Below are 15,850 nucleotides of genomic sequence, written 5' to 3' on the forward strand. Positions count from 1 at the left end.
TTTTTTACTATTTTCTACATTGTAGAATAATAGTGAAGATATCAAAACTATGAAATAACACATATGGAATCATGTAGTAACCAAAAAATAGTGTTAAATCAAAATATATTTTATATTGATTCTTCAAAGTAGCCACCCATTGCCTTGATGACAGCTTTGCACACTCTTGTCATTCTCTCAACCAGCATTCATTGAGGAATGCTTTTCCAACAGTCTTGAAGGAGTTCCCACATATGCTGAGCACTTGTTGGCTGCTTTTCCTTCACTCTGCGATCCAACTCATCATGAAATAACTTCTGGAACAGTATAAACACATTGAAGGATGAACTGGTGTGATACTGAACACAGACTGTGTGCGTTCCTACTCCTTCCAGAGTACATGAAGATCATCGCCATCTTCTACTGGCCTGCCCTGTACTACCCACTCCTGGCCTGTGGTACGCTCCACAGTAAACTGGGCTATGTGCTGGGCAGTCTATTCTCCTGGACCCACTTTGCTGTCCTCGTCTGGCAGAAGATTGACTGTCCCAAAACACCAGAGGTAATATCATTGTGTGTCACGCCCACGCACTGACCTTAGTTCCTTTGTTATGTCTCTATTTTGGTTTGCTCAGGGCGTGAGTTGGGGTGGGCATTCTATGTTTTTGTTCTATGTTTTCTATTTCTATGTGTTTGGCCGAGTGTGGTTCTCAATCAGAGGCAGCTGTCTATCGTTGTCTTTGATTGAGAACCATACTTAGGTAGCCTTTTCCCACCTGTGTTTTGTGGGTAGTTGTTTTCTGTTTTTGTGTTTCTGCACCAGACAGAACTGTTTCGCTTTCGTTCTCCTGTTTGTTGTTTTTTGTTCGATTTGTTTTTTTTGGATTATTAAATCATGAACACTTTATTAAACGCTGCACCTTGGTCCACTCTTCCTTCAGCCCACGAGAAGCGTTACAATCATCTGATATTTAAAGTGGGGAAAAAAAGGGGGCACATCTATATTTTGTTGCGTCATATTTAACATAATTCATATCTCAAGCTAGAAATGTTTCTTTAATACAGTATCTTAAAACCATAACAAACTGGTAAAACATCAGTACGTTTTGTATCGATATGTTTTCCATTCTCTTGTCTCCACAGCTGTATAAGTACTATTCCCTGCTGGCCAGTCTCCCACAGATAGGCTGTCTAGGATTCCTCTGTATCAAGTACCCACTACTGTTTCTCAAAGGTGCTAATGGCTCTGAGGTGAGGGAACACTGCTCTTTGACCAATGTGTGTATAGTCATGAACCTACCATCTGTTGTAGTCTCTCTTTTTAAGGTTTTGATAAGAACAATATCAAAGTGTCATGATCCTTGCCTGTATTTAGGTTGTCAAAACACTGGGGTTATTGTCCTGCTCGTCGAATGTCTGGATGAGAACTGGCTGTATTTAGGTTGTCAAAACACTGGGGTTATTGTCCTGCTCGTCTAATGTCTGGATGAGAACTGGCTGTATTTAGGTTGTCAAAACACTGGGGTTATTGTCCTGCTCGTCTAATGTCTGGATGAGAACTGCCTGTATTTAGGTTGTCAAAACACTGGGGTTATTGTCCTGCTCGTCTAATGTCTGGATGAGAACTGGCTGTATTTAGGTTGTCAAAACACTGGGGTTATTGTCCTGCTCGTCTAATGTCTGGATAAGAACTGCCTGTATTTAGGTTGTCAAAACACTGGGGTTATTGTCCTGCTCGTCTAATATCTGGATGAGAACTGGCTGTATTTAGGTTGTCAAAACACTGGGGTTATTGTCCTGCTCGTCTAATGTCTGGATGAGAACTGGCTGTATTTAGGTTGTCAAAACACTGGGGTTATTGTCCTGCTCGTCTAATGTCTGGATGAGAACTGCCTGTATTTAGGTTGTCAAAACACTGGGGTTATTGTCCTGCTCGTCTAATGTCTGGATGAGAACTGGCTGTATTTAGGTTGTCAAAACACTGAGGTTATTGTCCTGCTCGTCTAATATCTGGATGAGAACTGGCTGTATTTAGGTTGTCAAAACACTGGGGTTATTGTCCTGCTCGTCTAATGTCTGGATGAGAACTGGCTGTATTTAGGTTGTCAAAACACTGGGGTTATTGTCCTGCTCGTCTAATATCTGGATGAGAACTGGCTGTATTTAGGTTGTCAAAACACTGGGGTTATTGTCCTGCTCGTCTAATATCTGGATGAGAACTGCCTGTATTTAGGTTGTCAAAACACTGGGGTTATTGTCCTGCTCGTCTAATATCTGGATGAGAACTGGCTGTATTTAGGTTGTCAAAACACTGGGGTTATTGTCCTGCTCGTCTAATGTCTGGATGAGAACTGCCTGTATTTAGGCTGTCAAAACACTGGGGTTATTGTCCTGCTCGTCTAATGTCTGGATGAGAACTGGCTGTATTTAGGTTGTCAAAACACTGGGGTTATTGTCCTGCTCGTCTAATGTCTGGATAAGAACTGCCTGTATTTAGGTTGTCAAAACACTGGGGTTATTGTCCTGCTCGTCTAATATCTGGATGAGAACTGGCTGTATTTAGGTTGTCAAAACACTGGGGTTATTGTCCTGCTCGTCTAATGTCTGGATGAGAACTGGCTGTATTTAGGTTGTCAAAACACTGGGGTTATTGTCCTGCTCGTCTAATGTCTGGATGAGAACTGCCTGTATTTAGGTTGTCAAAACACTGGGGTTATTGTCCTGCTCGTCTAATGTCTGGATGAGAACTGGCTGTATTTAGGTTGTCAAAACACTGGGGTTATTGTCCTGCTCGTCTAATATCTGGATGAGAACTGCCTGTATTTAGGTTGTCAAAACACTGGGGTTATTGTCCTGCTCGTCTAATATCTGGATGAGAACTGGCTGTATTTAGGTTGTCAAAACACTGGGGTTATTGTCCTGCTCGTCTAATATCTGGATGAGAACTGCCTGTATTTAGGTTGTCAAAACACTGAGGTTATTGTCCTGCTCGTCTAATGTCTGGATGAGAACTGGCTGTATTTAGGTTGTCAAAACACTGGGGTTAATGTCCTGCTCGTCTAATGTCTGGATGAGAACTGGCTGTATTTAGGTTGTCAAAACACTGGGGTTATTGTCCTGCTCGTCTAATATCTGGATGAGAACTGGCTGTATTTAGGTTGTCAAAACACTGGGGTTATTGTCCTGCTCGTCTAATGTCTGGATGAGAACTGGCTGTATTTAGGTTGTCAAAACACTGGGGTTATTGTCCTGCTCGTCTAATGTCTGGATGAGAACTGGCTGTATTTAGGTTGTCAAAACACTGGGGTTAATGTCCTGCTCGTCTAATGTCTGGATGAGAACTGGCTGTATTTAGGTTGTCAAAACACTGGGGTTATTGTCCTGCTCGTCTAATGTCTGGATGAGAACTGGCTGTATTTAGGTTGTCAAAACACTGGGGTTAATGTCCTGCTCGTCTAATGTCTGGATGAGAACTGGCTGTATTTAGGTTGTCAAAACACTGGGGTTATTGTCCTGCTCGTCTAATGTCTGGATGAGAACTGGCTGTATTTAGGTTGTCAAAACACTGGGGTTATTGTCCTGCTCGTCTAATGTCTGGATGAGAACTGGCTGTATTTAGGTTGTCAAAACACTGGGGTTATTGTCCTGCTCGTCTAATATCTGGATGAGAACTGGCTGTATTTAGGTTGTCAAAACACTGGGGTTATTGTCCTGCTCGTCTAATATCTGGATGAGAACTGGCTGTATTTAGGTTGTCAAAACACTGGGGTTATTGTCCTGCTCGTCTAATGTCTGGATAAGAACTGCCCCTTGATGCTTATGGGATATCTATGTAAAAAACTAAACGTATCCCTTCAAGAGACATTAAAGTTATGAAACTACATCAACCACGTAACTTGTAACCAAAGGTCTGATTACGTAAACAGCTTGGATGGAATTGATTTAGTATAATATCCCCAGCACAGATTATGACCCAGGAATGTTATTTCTCTCAAGGTTTACACAATGCAGTGTTTATTTCACTGTAATCTGTGGATTGTCACGCTGTAAACTGTCGGTGACAGTGAGATCATGTGAGGTCGTTAATCTGTCTCTGTTGTAATCACAGCTACAGGTCTAACGACATCACACATTCTTTTAATGTGAATTTTCTGCATCCAAATGATTGATTCTATACAGTGTTGCAGGTGGTCAGTGTTGTCAGATCATGCATCCATAATGTTTATGTGTTAATGAAACAGTTTGATTCTGATACCATTTGGCTTCAGGACCTGGAGAGCAGCTACTACACAGACTACGTGAAATTAATTCTAAAGAAGAAAAAGTCAAACATCAGGTGGGGTTTATGAGAAAAACAAGATACTAAAACTCAATGACCAGACTGTTTTATTATGAGAGAAACAGGATACTAAACTGATTGACCAGACTGTGTTTTATTATGAGAGAAACAGGATATTAAAACTCAATGACCAGACTGTGTTTTATTATGAGAGAAACAGGATACTAAACTGATTGACCAGACTGTGTTTTATTATGAGAGAAACAGGATATTAAAACTCAATGACCAGACTGTGTTTTATTATGAGAGAAACAGGATACTAAACTGATTGACCAGACTGTGTTTTATTATGAGAGAAACAGGATATTAAAACTCAATGACCAGACTGTGTTTTATTATGAGAGAAACAAGATACTAAACTGATTGACCAGACTGTGTTTTATTATGAGAGAAACAGGATATTAAAACTCAATGACCAGACTGTGTTTTATTATGAGAAACAAGATACTAAACTGATTGACCAGACTGTGTTTTATTCTATGACAAAAACTAAGTAATGATCAAATCAAATCAAATCTATTCATAAAGCCCTTCTTACATCAGCTGATATCTCAAAGTGCTGTACAGAAACCCAGCCTAAAACCCCAAACAGCAAGCAATGCAGGTGTAGAAGCACGGTGGCTAGGAAAAACTCCCTAGAAAGGCCAAAACCTAGGAAGAAACCTAGAGAGGAACCAGGCTATGAGGGGTGGCCAGTCCTCTTCTGGCTGTGCCGGGTGGAGATTATAACACAACATGGCCAAGATGTTCAAATGTTCATAAATGACCAGCATGGTCAAATAATAATAATCACAGTAGTTGTCGAGGGTGCAGCAAGTCAGCACCTCAGGAGTAAATGTGAGTTGGCTTTTCATAGCCGATCATTAAGAGTATCTCTACCGCTCCTGCTGTCTCTAGAGAGTTGAAAACAGCAGGTCTGGGACAGGTAGCACGTCCGGTGAACAGGTCAGGGTTCCATAGCCGCAGGCAGAACAGTTGAAACTGGAGCAGCAGCACGGCCAGGTGGACTGAGGACAGCAAGGAGTCATCATGCCAGGTAGTCCTGAGGCATGGTCCTAGGGCTCAGTTCCTCCAAGAGAGAGAAAGAAAGAGAGAATTAGAGGGAGCATACTTAACTTCGCGCAGGACACCGGATAAGACAGGAGAAGTACTCCAGATATAACAAACTGACCTTAGCCCCCCGACACATAAACTACTGCAGCATAAATACTGGAGGCTGAGACAGGAGGGGTCAGGAGACACTGTGGCCCCGTCCGATGATACCCCCGGACAGGGCCAAACAGGAAGGATATAACAGGAAGGATATATAATGATGACTGCAGCGTGCAGTTATTGACATCATTGTGTTTTTGTTCAGTACCTCTATCAGATCAGATAAACCCAAACTGTTGGAGACTATAAAAGACACAGTCAAGTCCTATATCTACACACCAGAGAAAGGTACGTCTGGAAGGCTTTGACAATTTGTCTGCTATTCTTTTTTAAAACGAAATATCCTAATGATACCATTGTTTTATCATGATTTTTTTGTAGTATTCCGGTTTCCACTAAAGCTGGCGATCTCAGCATTTGTGTCCTCCATAGCAGTTTATCAGGTAAACAAATACTGCAGTTAATTAGGAATCCATCACATTTCAGCAAAACATTACAATAAACAAAGGAACATAACAACAATCCACATCAATGGTTGGTTGTGAACATGGCTGCTTTCAGATAACTTGACAAGATGCCTTGTTTTGTAATAGAAATAACTTTAACAGCCATGTGGTCATCCATCCCATAGGTGGCGCTGTTGCTGGTAGTACTGGTGATCCCCACCCTCCACATAGTCCGTGCTGGTATAGATGACAAGTTCCCCTTCCTTCTGGAGGGCTTTGGTATCGTCCTATCAGAGGACAGAATGGAGGTGGTCCAGATAGTCATTCACTATACCTGGTGTCTGGAAGGTGGGTGTCCTGTATCTACTGAGATGAGCTGCAGCATCGGGTGATAAGACAGTTACCTGTGTGGGTTGACCCTGGCCTGTTCGTTATGTTGTGTAGTGTGTTACCTGTATGGGTTGACCCTGGCCTGTTCGTTATGTTGTGTAGTGTGTTACCTGTGTGGGTTGACCCTGGTCTGTTCGTTATGTTGTGTAGTGTGTTACCTGTGTGGGTTGACCCTGGTCTGTTCGTTATGTTGTGTAGTGTGTTACCTGTATGGGTTGACCCTGGCCTGTTCGTTATGTTGTGTAGTGTGTTACCTGTATGGGTTGACCCTGGCCTGTTCGTTATGTTGTGTAGTGTGTTACCTGTATGGGTTGACCCTGGCCTGTTCGTTATGTTGTGTAGTGTGTTACCTGTGTGGGTTGACCCTGGCCTGTTCGTTATGTTGTGTAGTGTGTTACCTGTGTGGGTTGACCCTGGCCTGTTCGTTATGTTGTGTAGTGTGTTACCTGTGTGGGTTGACCCTGGCCTGTTCGTTATGTTGTGTAGTGTGTTACCTGTGTGGGTTGACCCTGGCCTGTTCGTTATGTTGTGTAGTGTGTTACCTGTGTGGGTTGACCCTGGCCTGTTCGTTATGTTGTGTAGTGTGTTACCTGTGTGGGTTGACCCTGGCCTGTTCGTTATGTTGTGTAGTGTGTTACCTGTATGGGTTGACCCTGGCCTGTTCGTTATGTTGTGTAGTGTGTTACCTGTATGGGTTGACCCTGGCCTGTTCGTTATGTTGTGTAGTGTGTTACCTGTGTGGGTTGACCCTGGCCTGTTCGTTATGTTGTGTAGTGTGTTACCTGTATGGGTTGACCCTGGCCTGTTCGTTATGTTGTGTAGTGTGTTACCTGTGTGGGTTGACCCTGGCCTGTTCGTTATGTTGTGTAGTGTGTTACCTGTGTGGGTTGACCCTGGCCTGTTCGTTATGTTGTGTAGTGTGTTACCTGTGTGGGTTGACCCTGGCCTGTTCGTTATGTTGTGTAGTGTGTTACCTGTGTGGGTTGACCCTGGCCTGTTCGTTATGTTGTGTAGTGTGTTACCTGTGTGGGTTGACCCTGGCCTGTTCGTTATGTTGTGTAGTGTGTTACCTGTATGGGTTGACCCTGGCCTGTTCGTTATGTTGTGTAGTGTGTTACCTGTGTGGGTTGACCCTGGCCTGTTCGTTATGTTGTGTAGTGTGTTACCTGTGTGGGTTGACCCTGGCCTGTTCGTTATGTTGTGTAGTGTGTTACCTGTGTGGGTTGACCCTGGCCTGTTCGTTATGTTTTGTAGTGTGTTACCTGTGTGGGTTGACCTTGGCCTGTTCGTTATGTTTTGTAGTGTGTTACCTGTGTGGGTTGACCCTGGCCTGTTCGTTATGTTGTGTAGTGTGTTACCTGTGTGGGTTGACCCTGGTCTGTTCGTTATGTTGTGTAGTGTGTTACCTGTGTGGGTTGACCCTGGTCTGTTCGTTATGTTGTGTAGTGTGTTACCTGTGTGGGTTGACCTTGGCCTGTTCGTTATGTTGTGTAGTGTGTTACCTGTATGGGTTGACCCTGGCCTGTTCGTTATGTTGTGTAGTGTGTTACCTGTATGGGTTGACCCTGGCCTGTTCGTTATGTTGTGTAGTGTGATACCTGTATGGGTTGACCCTGGCCTGTTCGTTATGTTGTGTAGTGTGTTACCTGTGTGGGTTGACCCTGGCCTGTTCGTTATGTTGTGTAGTGTGTTACCTGTGTGGGTTGACCCTGGCCTGTTCGTTATGTTGTGTAGTGTGTTACCTGTATGGGTTGACCCTGGCCTGTTCGTTATGTTGTGTAGTGTGTTACCTGTATGGGTTGACCCTGGCCTGTTCGTTATGTTGTGTAGTGTGTTACCTGTATGGGTTGACCCTGGCCTGTTCGTTATGTTGTGTAGTGTGATACCTGTATGGGTTGACCCTGGCCTGTTCGTTATGTTGTGTAGTGTGTTACCTGTATGGGTTGACCCTGGCCTGTTCGTTATGTTGTGTAGTGTGTTACCTGTGTGGGTTGACCCTGGCCTGTTCGTTATGTTGTGTAGTGTGTTACCTGTGTGGGTTGACCCTGGCCTGTTCGTTATGTTGTGTAGTGTGTTACCTGTGTGGGTTGACCCTGGCCTGTTCGTTATGTTGTGTAGTGTGATACCTGTGTGGGTTGACCCTGGCCTGTTCGTTATGTTGTGTAGTGTGTTACCTGTATGGGTTGACCCTGGCCTGTTCGTTATGTTGTGTAGTGTGTTACCTGTATGGGTTGACCCTGGCCTGTTCGTTATGTTGTGTAGTGTGTTACCTGTGTGGGTTGACCCTGGCCTGTTCGTTATGTTGTGTAGTGTGTTACCTGTGTGGGTTGACCCTGGCCTGTTCGTTATGTTGTGTAGTGTGTTACCTGTGTGGGTTGACCCTGGCCTGTTCGTTATGTTGTGTAGTGTGATACCTGTGTGGGTTGACCCTGGCCTGTTCGTTATGTTGTGTAGTGTGTTACCTGTGTGGGTTGCCCCTGGCCTGTTCGTTATGTTTTGTAGTGTGATACCTGTGTGGGTTGACCCTGGCCTGTTCGTTATGTTGTGTAGTGTGTTACCTGTGTGGGTTGACCCTGGCCTGTTCGTTATGTTGTGTAGTGTGTTACCTGTGTGGGTTGACCCTGGCCTGTTCGTTATGTTGTGTAGTGTGTTACCTGTGTGGGTTGACCCTGGCCTGTTCGTTATGTTGTGTAGTGTGTTACCTGTATGGGTTGACCCTGGCCTGTTCGTTATGTTGTGTAGTGTGTTACCTGTGTGGGTTGCCCCTGGCCTGTTCGTTATGTTGTGTAGTGTGTTACCTGTATGGGTTGCCCCTGGCCTGTTCGTTATGTTGTGTAGTGTGATACCTGTGTGGGTTGACCCTGGCCTGTTCGTTATGTTGTGTAGTGTGTTACCTGTATGGGTTGACCCTGGCCTGTTCGTTATGTTGTGTAGTGTGTTACCTGTGTGGGTTGCCCCTGGCCTGTTCGTTATGTTGTGTAGTGTGTTACCTGTGTGGGTTGACCCTGGCCTGTTCGTTATGTTGTGTAGTGTGATACCTGTATGGGTTGACCCTGGCCTGTTCGTTATGTTGTGTAGTGTGTTACCTGTGTGGGTTGACCCTGGCCTGTTCGTTATGTTGTGTAGTGTGTTACCTGTGTGGGTTGACCCTGGCCTGTTCGTTATGTTGTGTAGTGTGTTACCTGTGTGGGTTGACCCTGGCCTGTTCGTTATGTTGTGTAGTGTGTTACCTGTGTGGGTTGACCCTGGCCTGTTCGTTATGTTGTGTAGTGTGTTACCTGTATGGGTTGACCCTGGCCTGTTCGTTATGTTGTGTAGTGTGTTACCTGTGTGGGTTGACCCTGGCCTGTTCGTTATGTTGTGTAGTGTGTTACCTGTGTGGGTTGACCCTGGCCTGTTCGTTATGTTGTGTAGTGTGTTACCTGTATGGGTTGACCCTGGCCTGTTCGTTATGTTGTGTAGTGTGTTACCTGTGTGGGTTGACCCTGGCCTGTTCGTTATGTTGTGTAGTGTGTTACCTGTGTGGGTTGACCCTGGCCTGTTCGTTATGTTGTGTAGTGTGTTACCTGTGTGGGTTGACCCTGGCCTGTTCGTTATGTTGTGTAGTGTGATACCTGTATGGGTTGACCCTGGCCTGTTCGTTATGTTGTGTAGTGTGTTACCTGTGTGGGTTGACCCTGGCCTGTTCGTTATGTTGTGTAGTGTGTTACCTGTATGGGTTGACCCTGGCCTGTTCGTTATGTTGTGTAGTGTGTTACCTGTATGGGTTGACCCTGGCCTGTTCGTTATGTTGTGTAGTGTGTTACCTGTGTGGGTTGACCCTGGCCTGTTCGTTATGTTTTGTAGTGTGTTACCTGTGTGGGTTGACCCTGGCCTGTTCGTTATGTTGTGTAGTGTGTTACCTGTGTGGGTTGACCCTGGCCTGTTCGTTATGTTGTGTAGTGTGTTACCTGTGTGGGTTGCCCCTGGCCTGTTCGTTATGTTGTGTAGTGTGTTACCTGTGTGGGTTGCCCCTGGCCTGTTCGTTATGTTGTGTAGTGTGTTACCTGTGTGGGTTGACCTTGGCCTGTTCGTTATGTTGTGTAGTGTGTTACCTGTGTGGGTTGACCCTGGCCTGTTCGTTATGTTGTGTAGTGTGATACCTGTGTGGGTTGACCCTGGCCTGTTCGTTATGTTGTGTAGTGTGTTACCTGTGTGGGTTGACCTTGGCCTGTTCGTTATGTTGTGTAGTGTGTTACCTGTGTGGGTTGACCCTGGCCTGTTCGTTATGTTGTGTAGTGTGATACCTGTGTGGGTTGACCCTGGCCTGTTCGTTATGTTGTGTAGTGTGTTACCTGTGTGGGTTGACCCTGGCCTGTTCGTTATGTTGTGTAGTGTGTTACCTGTGTGGGTTGACCTTGGCCTGTTCGTTATGTTGTGTAGTGTGTTACCTGTATGGGTTGACCCTGGCCTGTTCGTTATGTTGTGTAGTGTGTTACCTGTGTGGGTTGACCCTGGCCTGTTCGTTATGTTGTGTAGTGTGTTACCTGTGTGGGTTGACCCTGGCCTGTTCGTTATGTTGTGTAGTGTGTTACCTGTGTGGGTTGACCCTGGCCTGTTCGTTATGTTTTGTAGTGTGTTACCTGTATGGGTTGACCCTGGCCTGTTCGTTATGTTGTGTAGTGTGATACCTGTGTGGGTTGACCCTGGCCTGTTCGTTATGTTTTGTAGTGTGTTACCTGTATGGGTTGCCCCTGGCCTGTTCGTTATGTTGTGTAGTGTGTTACCTGTGTGGGTTGACCCTGGCCTGTTCGTTATGTTGTGTAGTGTGTTACCTGTATGGGTTGACCCTGGCCTGTTCGTTATGTTGTGTAGTGTGTTACCTGTGTGGGTTGACCCTGGCCTGTTCGTTATGTTGTGTAGTGTGTTACCTGTGTGGGTTGACCCTGGCCTGTTCGTTATGTTGTGTAGTGTGTTACCTGTGTGGGTTGACCCTGGCCTGTTCGTTATGTTTTGTAGTGTGTTACCTGTGTGGGTTGACCTTGGCCTGTTCGCTCACCCTGATCATGCTCATGAGGTCCATGATCCTTCACAGGTAAATACTTCAGTCAACACAGTAACACAGTATCACACTAACACACTAACACAGTATCACACTAACACACTAATACACTAACACAGTAACACAGTATTACACTAACACACTAACACAGTATCACACTAACACACTAATACACTAACACAGTATCACAGTAACACAGTAACACAGTAACACACTAACACAGTATCACACTAACACACTAATACACTAACACAGTATCACAGTAACACAGTAACACACTAACACACTAACACAGTATCATACTAACATACTAATACACTAACACAGTATCACAGTAACACAGTAACACAGTAACACACTAACACAGTATCACACTAACACACTAATACACTAACACACTAATACACTAACACAGTAACACAGTATCACAGTATCACACTAACACAGTATCACACTAACACAGTAACACAGTATCACACTAACACAGTATCACACTAACACACTAATACACTAACACAGTAACACACTAATACACTAACACATTAACACAGTATCACACTAACACAGTATCACACTAACACAGTATCACAGTACCACAGTAACACAGTAACACACTAACACAGTATCCCAGTATCACACTAACACAGTATCACACTAACACAGTATCACACTAACACAGTATCACACTAACACAGTATCCCAGTATCACACTAACACAGTATCACACTAACACAGTATCACACTAACACAGTATCACAGTAACACAGTAACACAGTAACACAGTAACACAGTAACTATATCAGTGCACCAAACATTGTGTTCTTTTGTACATTCAAGAAACAATGGCAAAATACCAAATAACTGATATTTTCAAGTGTGTTCCTTTCATGCATAAGAAATTATATTTCTTCATGTTTCTCCCATCAGATGGAACCTTCAGGGCTTGTACAGAGGAGATATTTACAACGTGTATAATTGCCAGAAGAGCATCCGTCCGTCTCAGACAGGCCTAGTGTGTTGGATGGGCTACATTGGATATCAGGCTGCTGTCATCTCTTTAGGTAGGCTGACCTGACACGGTGGATTTAATTCCTAATTAAATCATTATCCAATTACCATTTTATCATATAGTTCTTCAGTAAATACTTGGTCATTTCTGTGTGCTACCAACCTCAATTCCTTTTAAAACTTACTTTCAAAAAAATGAATTTTATGAAAGATGGCAGTTATATTCTTATTCTAGATTCCTCTCTTAATATTTAATATTATTTTGTCAGGAATGGTCCTCCAGACTCTGGTCTTCTTCATCTGTTTTGTGTGGTTGGTGTTCCTCATCATCATCCCCATCTTGTATGGCCAGAACCTCATACTCTTCCAGGTCGCTGCCAAGGCCTGGTGAGTGCATCTTAAATTGAATTACATTTGGTTCTGCCTGCTTATATGGAATCATACTCTTGCCATGAAGCCTTTATCTGATGTTCAAGCACCATCTTACAGAAACATTTTGACCAGCTAGCTCATCACCACAATACACTTTGAAGTGATTGAGATACTCATCAGTTGATAAGAGCCTCGTATTTTCATATTGTGTGGATTATTTTCATATTGTGTGGATTATTTTCCCATTGTGATATCTGATCTCACCAGGCCTGTGTGGGTGACGTTGATACTGACTATTACTCTACAACACGTGACAGCCAGGTTCGCTTTCATCAAAAAGGATGCTGGGACAAGAGACTTGAACAACAGGTACTAAGATTCTAGAACTCTATAAATGATTAACTTTATTTATTTGTTTATTTTTTAAACTTTTTTTCTTCAGAACTAGTGACATCATAGATGAATTCCACCAGGGTTTCCCAAACTCAGACCTCGTGACCTCATAGATGAATTCCACCAGGGTTTCCCAAACTCAGACCTCGTGACCTCATAGATGAATTCCACCAGGGTTTCCCAAACTCAGACCTCGTGACCACAAGCGTTTTGATCATTTGAATCAGCCGTGTAGTGTTAGGGCAAAAACCAAAACGGGCACCCCTTGGGGTCCCGCGGACCGATTTTAGGGAAATGCTGGATTACACACTTCTTGAGTTGAAAGAGGGGTTTCTTTTCTTTTTGGTATATTACATGTTAACATGACAAAAAATTCGATATTAGTTTTTTTTTCAAGGGGGACATGCCCCCGGACCCCCTGTACTTTCTTTAACACCATTGATCCATCCAAAGTAGAACTAACTAGATGTATATTGGCTGTGTTGTTCTAGAGGCAGTCTGTTCCTGCTTACCTACCTGCTCTTCCTGATCAACATTGTGGTGGGGTTGATAGCAGCCATCTGGAGGATGGTCATCACTGCCCTCTATAACATCATCCACCTGGGGCGCATGGACATCAGCCTCCTCAACCGCGCTGCTGAAACCTACGACCCGGGTATGGCAACATACAGTTCAGGGAATTCTATAGTAACTTTTTTTTGAAAGGTCTGCCACTGGTAGATTTGTTACAAAACGGATATTGTCTAGGGGTCCTAGGCCTAGTTACATGGTCTGTAACCTGAATGAATGTGTGCGTTTCTGTGAGAAATAAGGGTTTGAGGACCGTGTTGGCTGGACATGTGCCTAGGGAGACAGTAACCTTACCTTGGTCCAGTGCCAGTCAGCTCTGTCTCATCTTGACCTCTTGGTTGGCCAGTCCAAGCAGATTATTTGTTCAGATGGTGGCGAAACATAAATATGTAAAAGAAAAAGTAAAAATAGCAAAGGCATGGTCAAACTAAAGACTCCCAAAAACAAACGAAAGGTGTCATGGCCACCAAACAAAACCAGCAGCCTCACGGCTTGCCAGCTGAGATACTGACTGACCATCACCCTAATTAAAGTATTCTCATGTATGGTGACCACGTTCATGAGCAATCATCTAACAATAACCCATGTCATTGAAAAACATTTCTGAAATATGTCCCTGATGTAATTCCATCAATGTTTTTACCTGCTCTGAAATACACAGGTGAACACATTAAACCTAACACACTGGTTTATGAATGAGCCCTTAATATGTCTGAATCCCTGACCTCTGACCTTTACACAGCTTATTGTTACTACACCCACTACCTGAAGGTAGAGGTCAGCCAATCCCACCCTGTGATGAAGGCCTTCTGTGGGCTGGCACTGCAGGCTGCCTCGGCTGGAGGCGCTGGGCAGAAGATGCGAGATGCAGAGGAAGGTTGTTATAGACATACACACTCCTACACGGATTTGCACAAAGGGTGTGGCCTTTTCTGTCCCTCGCAGACACTTCCCAGACATGACACTGACTGAACCTACTACTACTACACAATGTGGAATTTATATCACCAAATAATTCCATGCATCCAGTGTCAGTCTCTTGCTCTGCCCTGACGGCCTGCTCCTCCTCCTCACTATCCATGCTTTCAGGGATCCAGCTGGTGAATCAGGAGAAGAGACGGGACAAGGTGGTTAACAGCAGGAGGGTGCGAGCACGCTGGCAGTTACTCTACACACTGGTCAACAACCCATCTCTACTGGGGTCCAGAAAACACTACCAGCTGCAGGTCGGTCGCCAAAATAAGAGTGTAGAAAAGAAGGCTAGCAACCTGTGTGTGTTTGTGTGTGTGACAATTTCCTGTACTCTACAAGACAAAGTCTTTTCTTCTTCTCCAGCCCTCTGACAGCTTCGTGAATGGAACGAACCGTAGCGGCGCGGCAGGAAGCAAGAAAGACGCCAGCAGCAAACCCCCCGCTGCTGGGGCAGGCGCTGCTACACCCTCCGCTGCCGAGGCAGGCGCTGCTACACCCTCTGCTGCTGCCACCGACGCTGCTGCTGCTGCTGCTAACTGAGACCATGACACACGGTCATGACTGATGTCATGTGGTTTATGGGGTACTGACACTCTGCTGCTCTCTATACAACCCAATGTTCCAACTGCTTGGTCTTCAGGGTAGCAGTTGACTGTAGAGACCTGTATTTCTGTGGGTTGCAGTCAAGTGCCTTGGCTTGTTCAGATCCACATGAAGTGAATCTCTATGTATGTTGCTTTCGGTGTCATATTGTTGTCTGCAATGTCGATTTCAAAATTTGCTGGTCTATTATTTCGTTTTTGTAAAGGTTGTTATGGTGAAATAGTACAAAATCTCAACAGTTGCATGTGTTTGGTTATGATGCACAGAATGCATCCAGTTTTAGCATCCACTATCCACCCCTTCATTTAATGTATTGCCCTTTATCAGTTGTTTCGGTACGTTTTCAGAGGTTGAGATATTTGCTTTCAAAATATATGCAAGAACAATGATACAACATTTAGACAAAAAATAAATGTAACTGACATCACAATCCAGTGTGAAAAAAATCAACTGTTTTTCTCCTAGGTGGGAGTATGTGATTTAAGACTCTTATTTTGAAAGAGAGACTTCTTTTCAAACAAATAAAACAGTTTTAAAGTAAATACGGGGGAACAACAAATGTGTAAGCATGTTTTCAAGAACCAT

At 44.2% G+C, this 15,850-nt stretch overlaps 1 protein-coding gene across 1 annotated transcript in view; it reads left to right on the forward strand.

Moving 5' to 3' along the window:
• Positions 1-15,202, forward strand: part of LOC120052842 (receptor for retinol uptake stra6-like) — a 21,661-nt gene extending 6,459 nt beyond the window's left edge. Inside the window, exons 5-18 of the mRNA XM_039000033.1 lie at positions 375-541; positions 1,123-1,230; positions 4,248-4,315; positions 5,676-5,758; positions 5,852-5,913; positions 6,102-6,264; positions 11,305-11,380; positions 12,275-12,408; positions 12,625-12,742; positions 12,995-13,096; positions 13,612-13,775; positions 14,433-14,567; positions 14,780-14,916; positions 15,026-15,202. Coding sequence (XP_038855961.1) covers positions 375-541; positions 1,123-1,230; positions 4,248-4,315; positions 5,676-5,758; positions 5,852-5,913; positions 6,102-6,264; positions 11,305-11,380; positions 12,275-12,408; positions 12,625-12,742; positions 12,995-13,096; positions 13,612-13,775; positions 14,433-14,567; positions 14,780-14,916; positions 15,026-15,202 — 1,694 coding nt within the window. The remainder of the gene's footprint in view (positions 1-374; positions 542-1,122; positions 1,231-4,247; positions 4,316-5,675; positions 5,759-5,851; positions 5,914-6,101; positions 6,265-11,304; positions 11,381-12,274; positions 12,409-12,624; positions 12,743-12,994; positions 13,097-13,611; positions 13,776-14,432; positions 14,568-14,779; positions 14,917-15,025) is intronic.
• The last annotated feature ends 648 nt before the right edge of the window (positions 15,203-15,850 follow it).

The sequence above is a fragment of the Salvelinus namaycush genome, chromosome 1 (assembly GCF_016432855.1).
Source record: "Salvelinus namaycush isolate Seneca chromosome 1, SaNama_1.0, whole genome shotgun sequence".
Taxonomy (NCBI): Eukaryota; Metazoa; Chordata; class Actinopteri; order Salmoniformes; family Salmonidae; genus Salvelinus; species Salvelinus namaycush.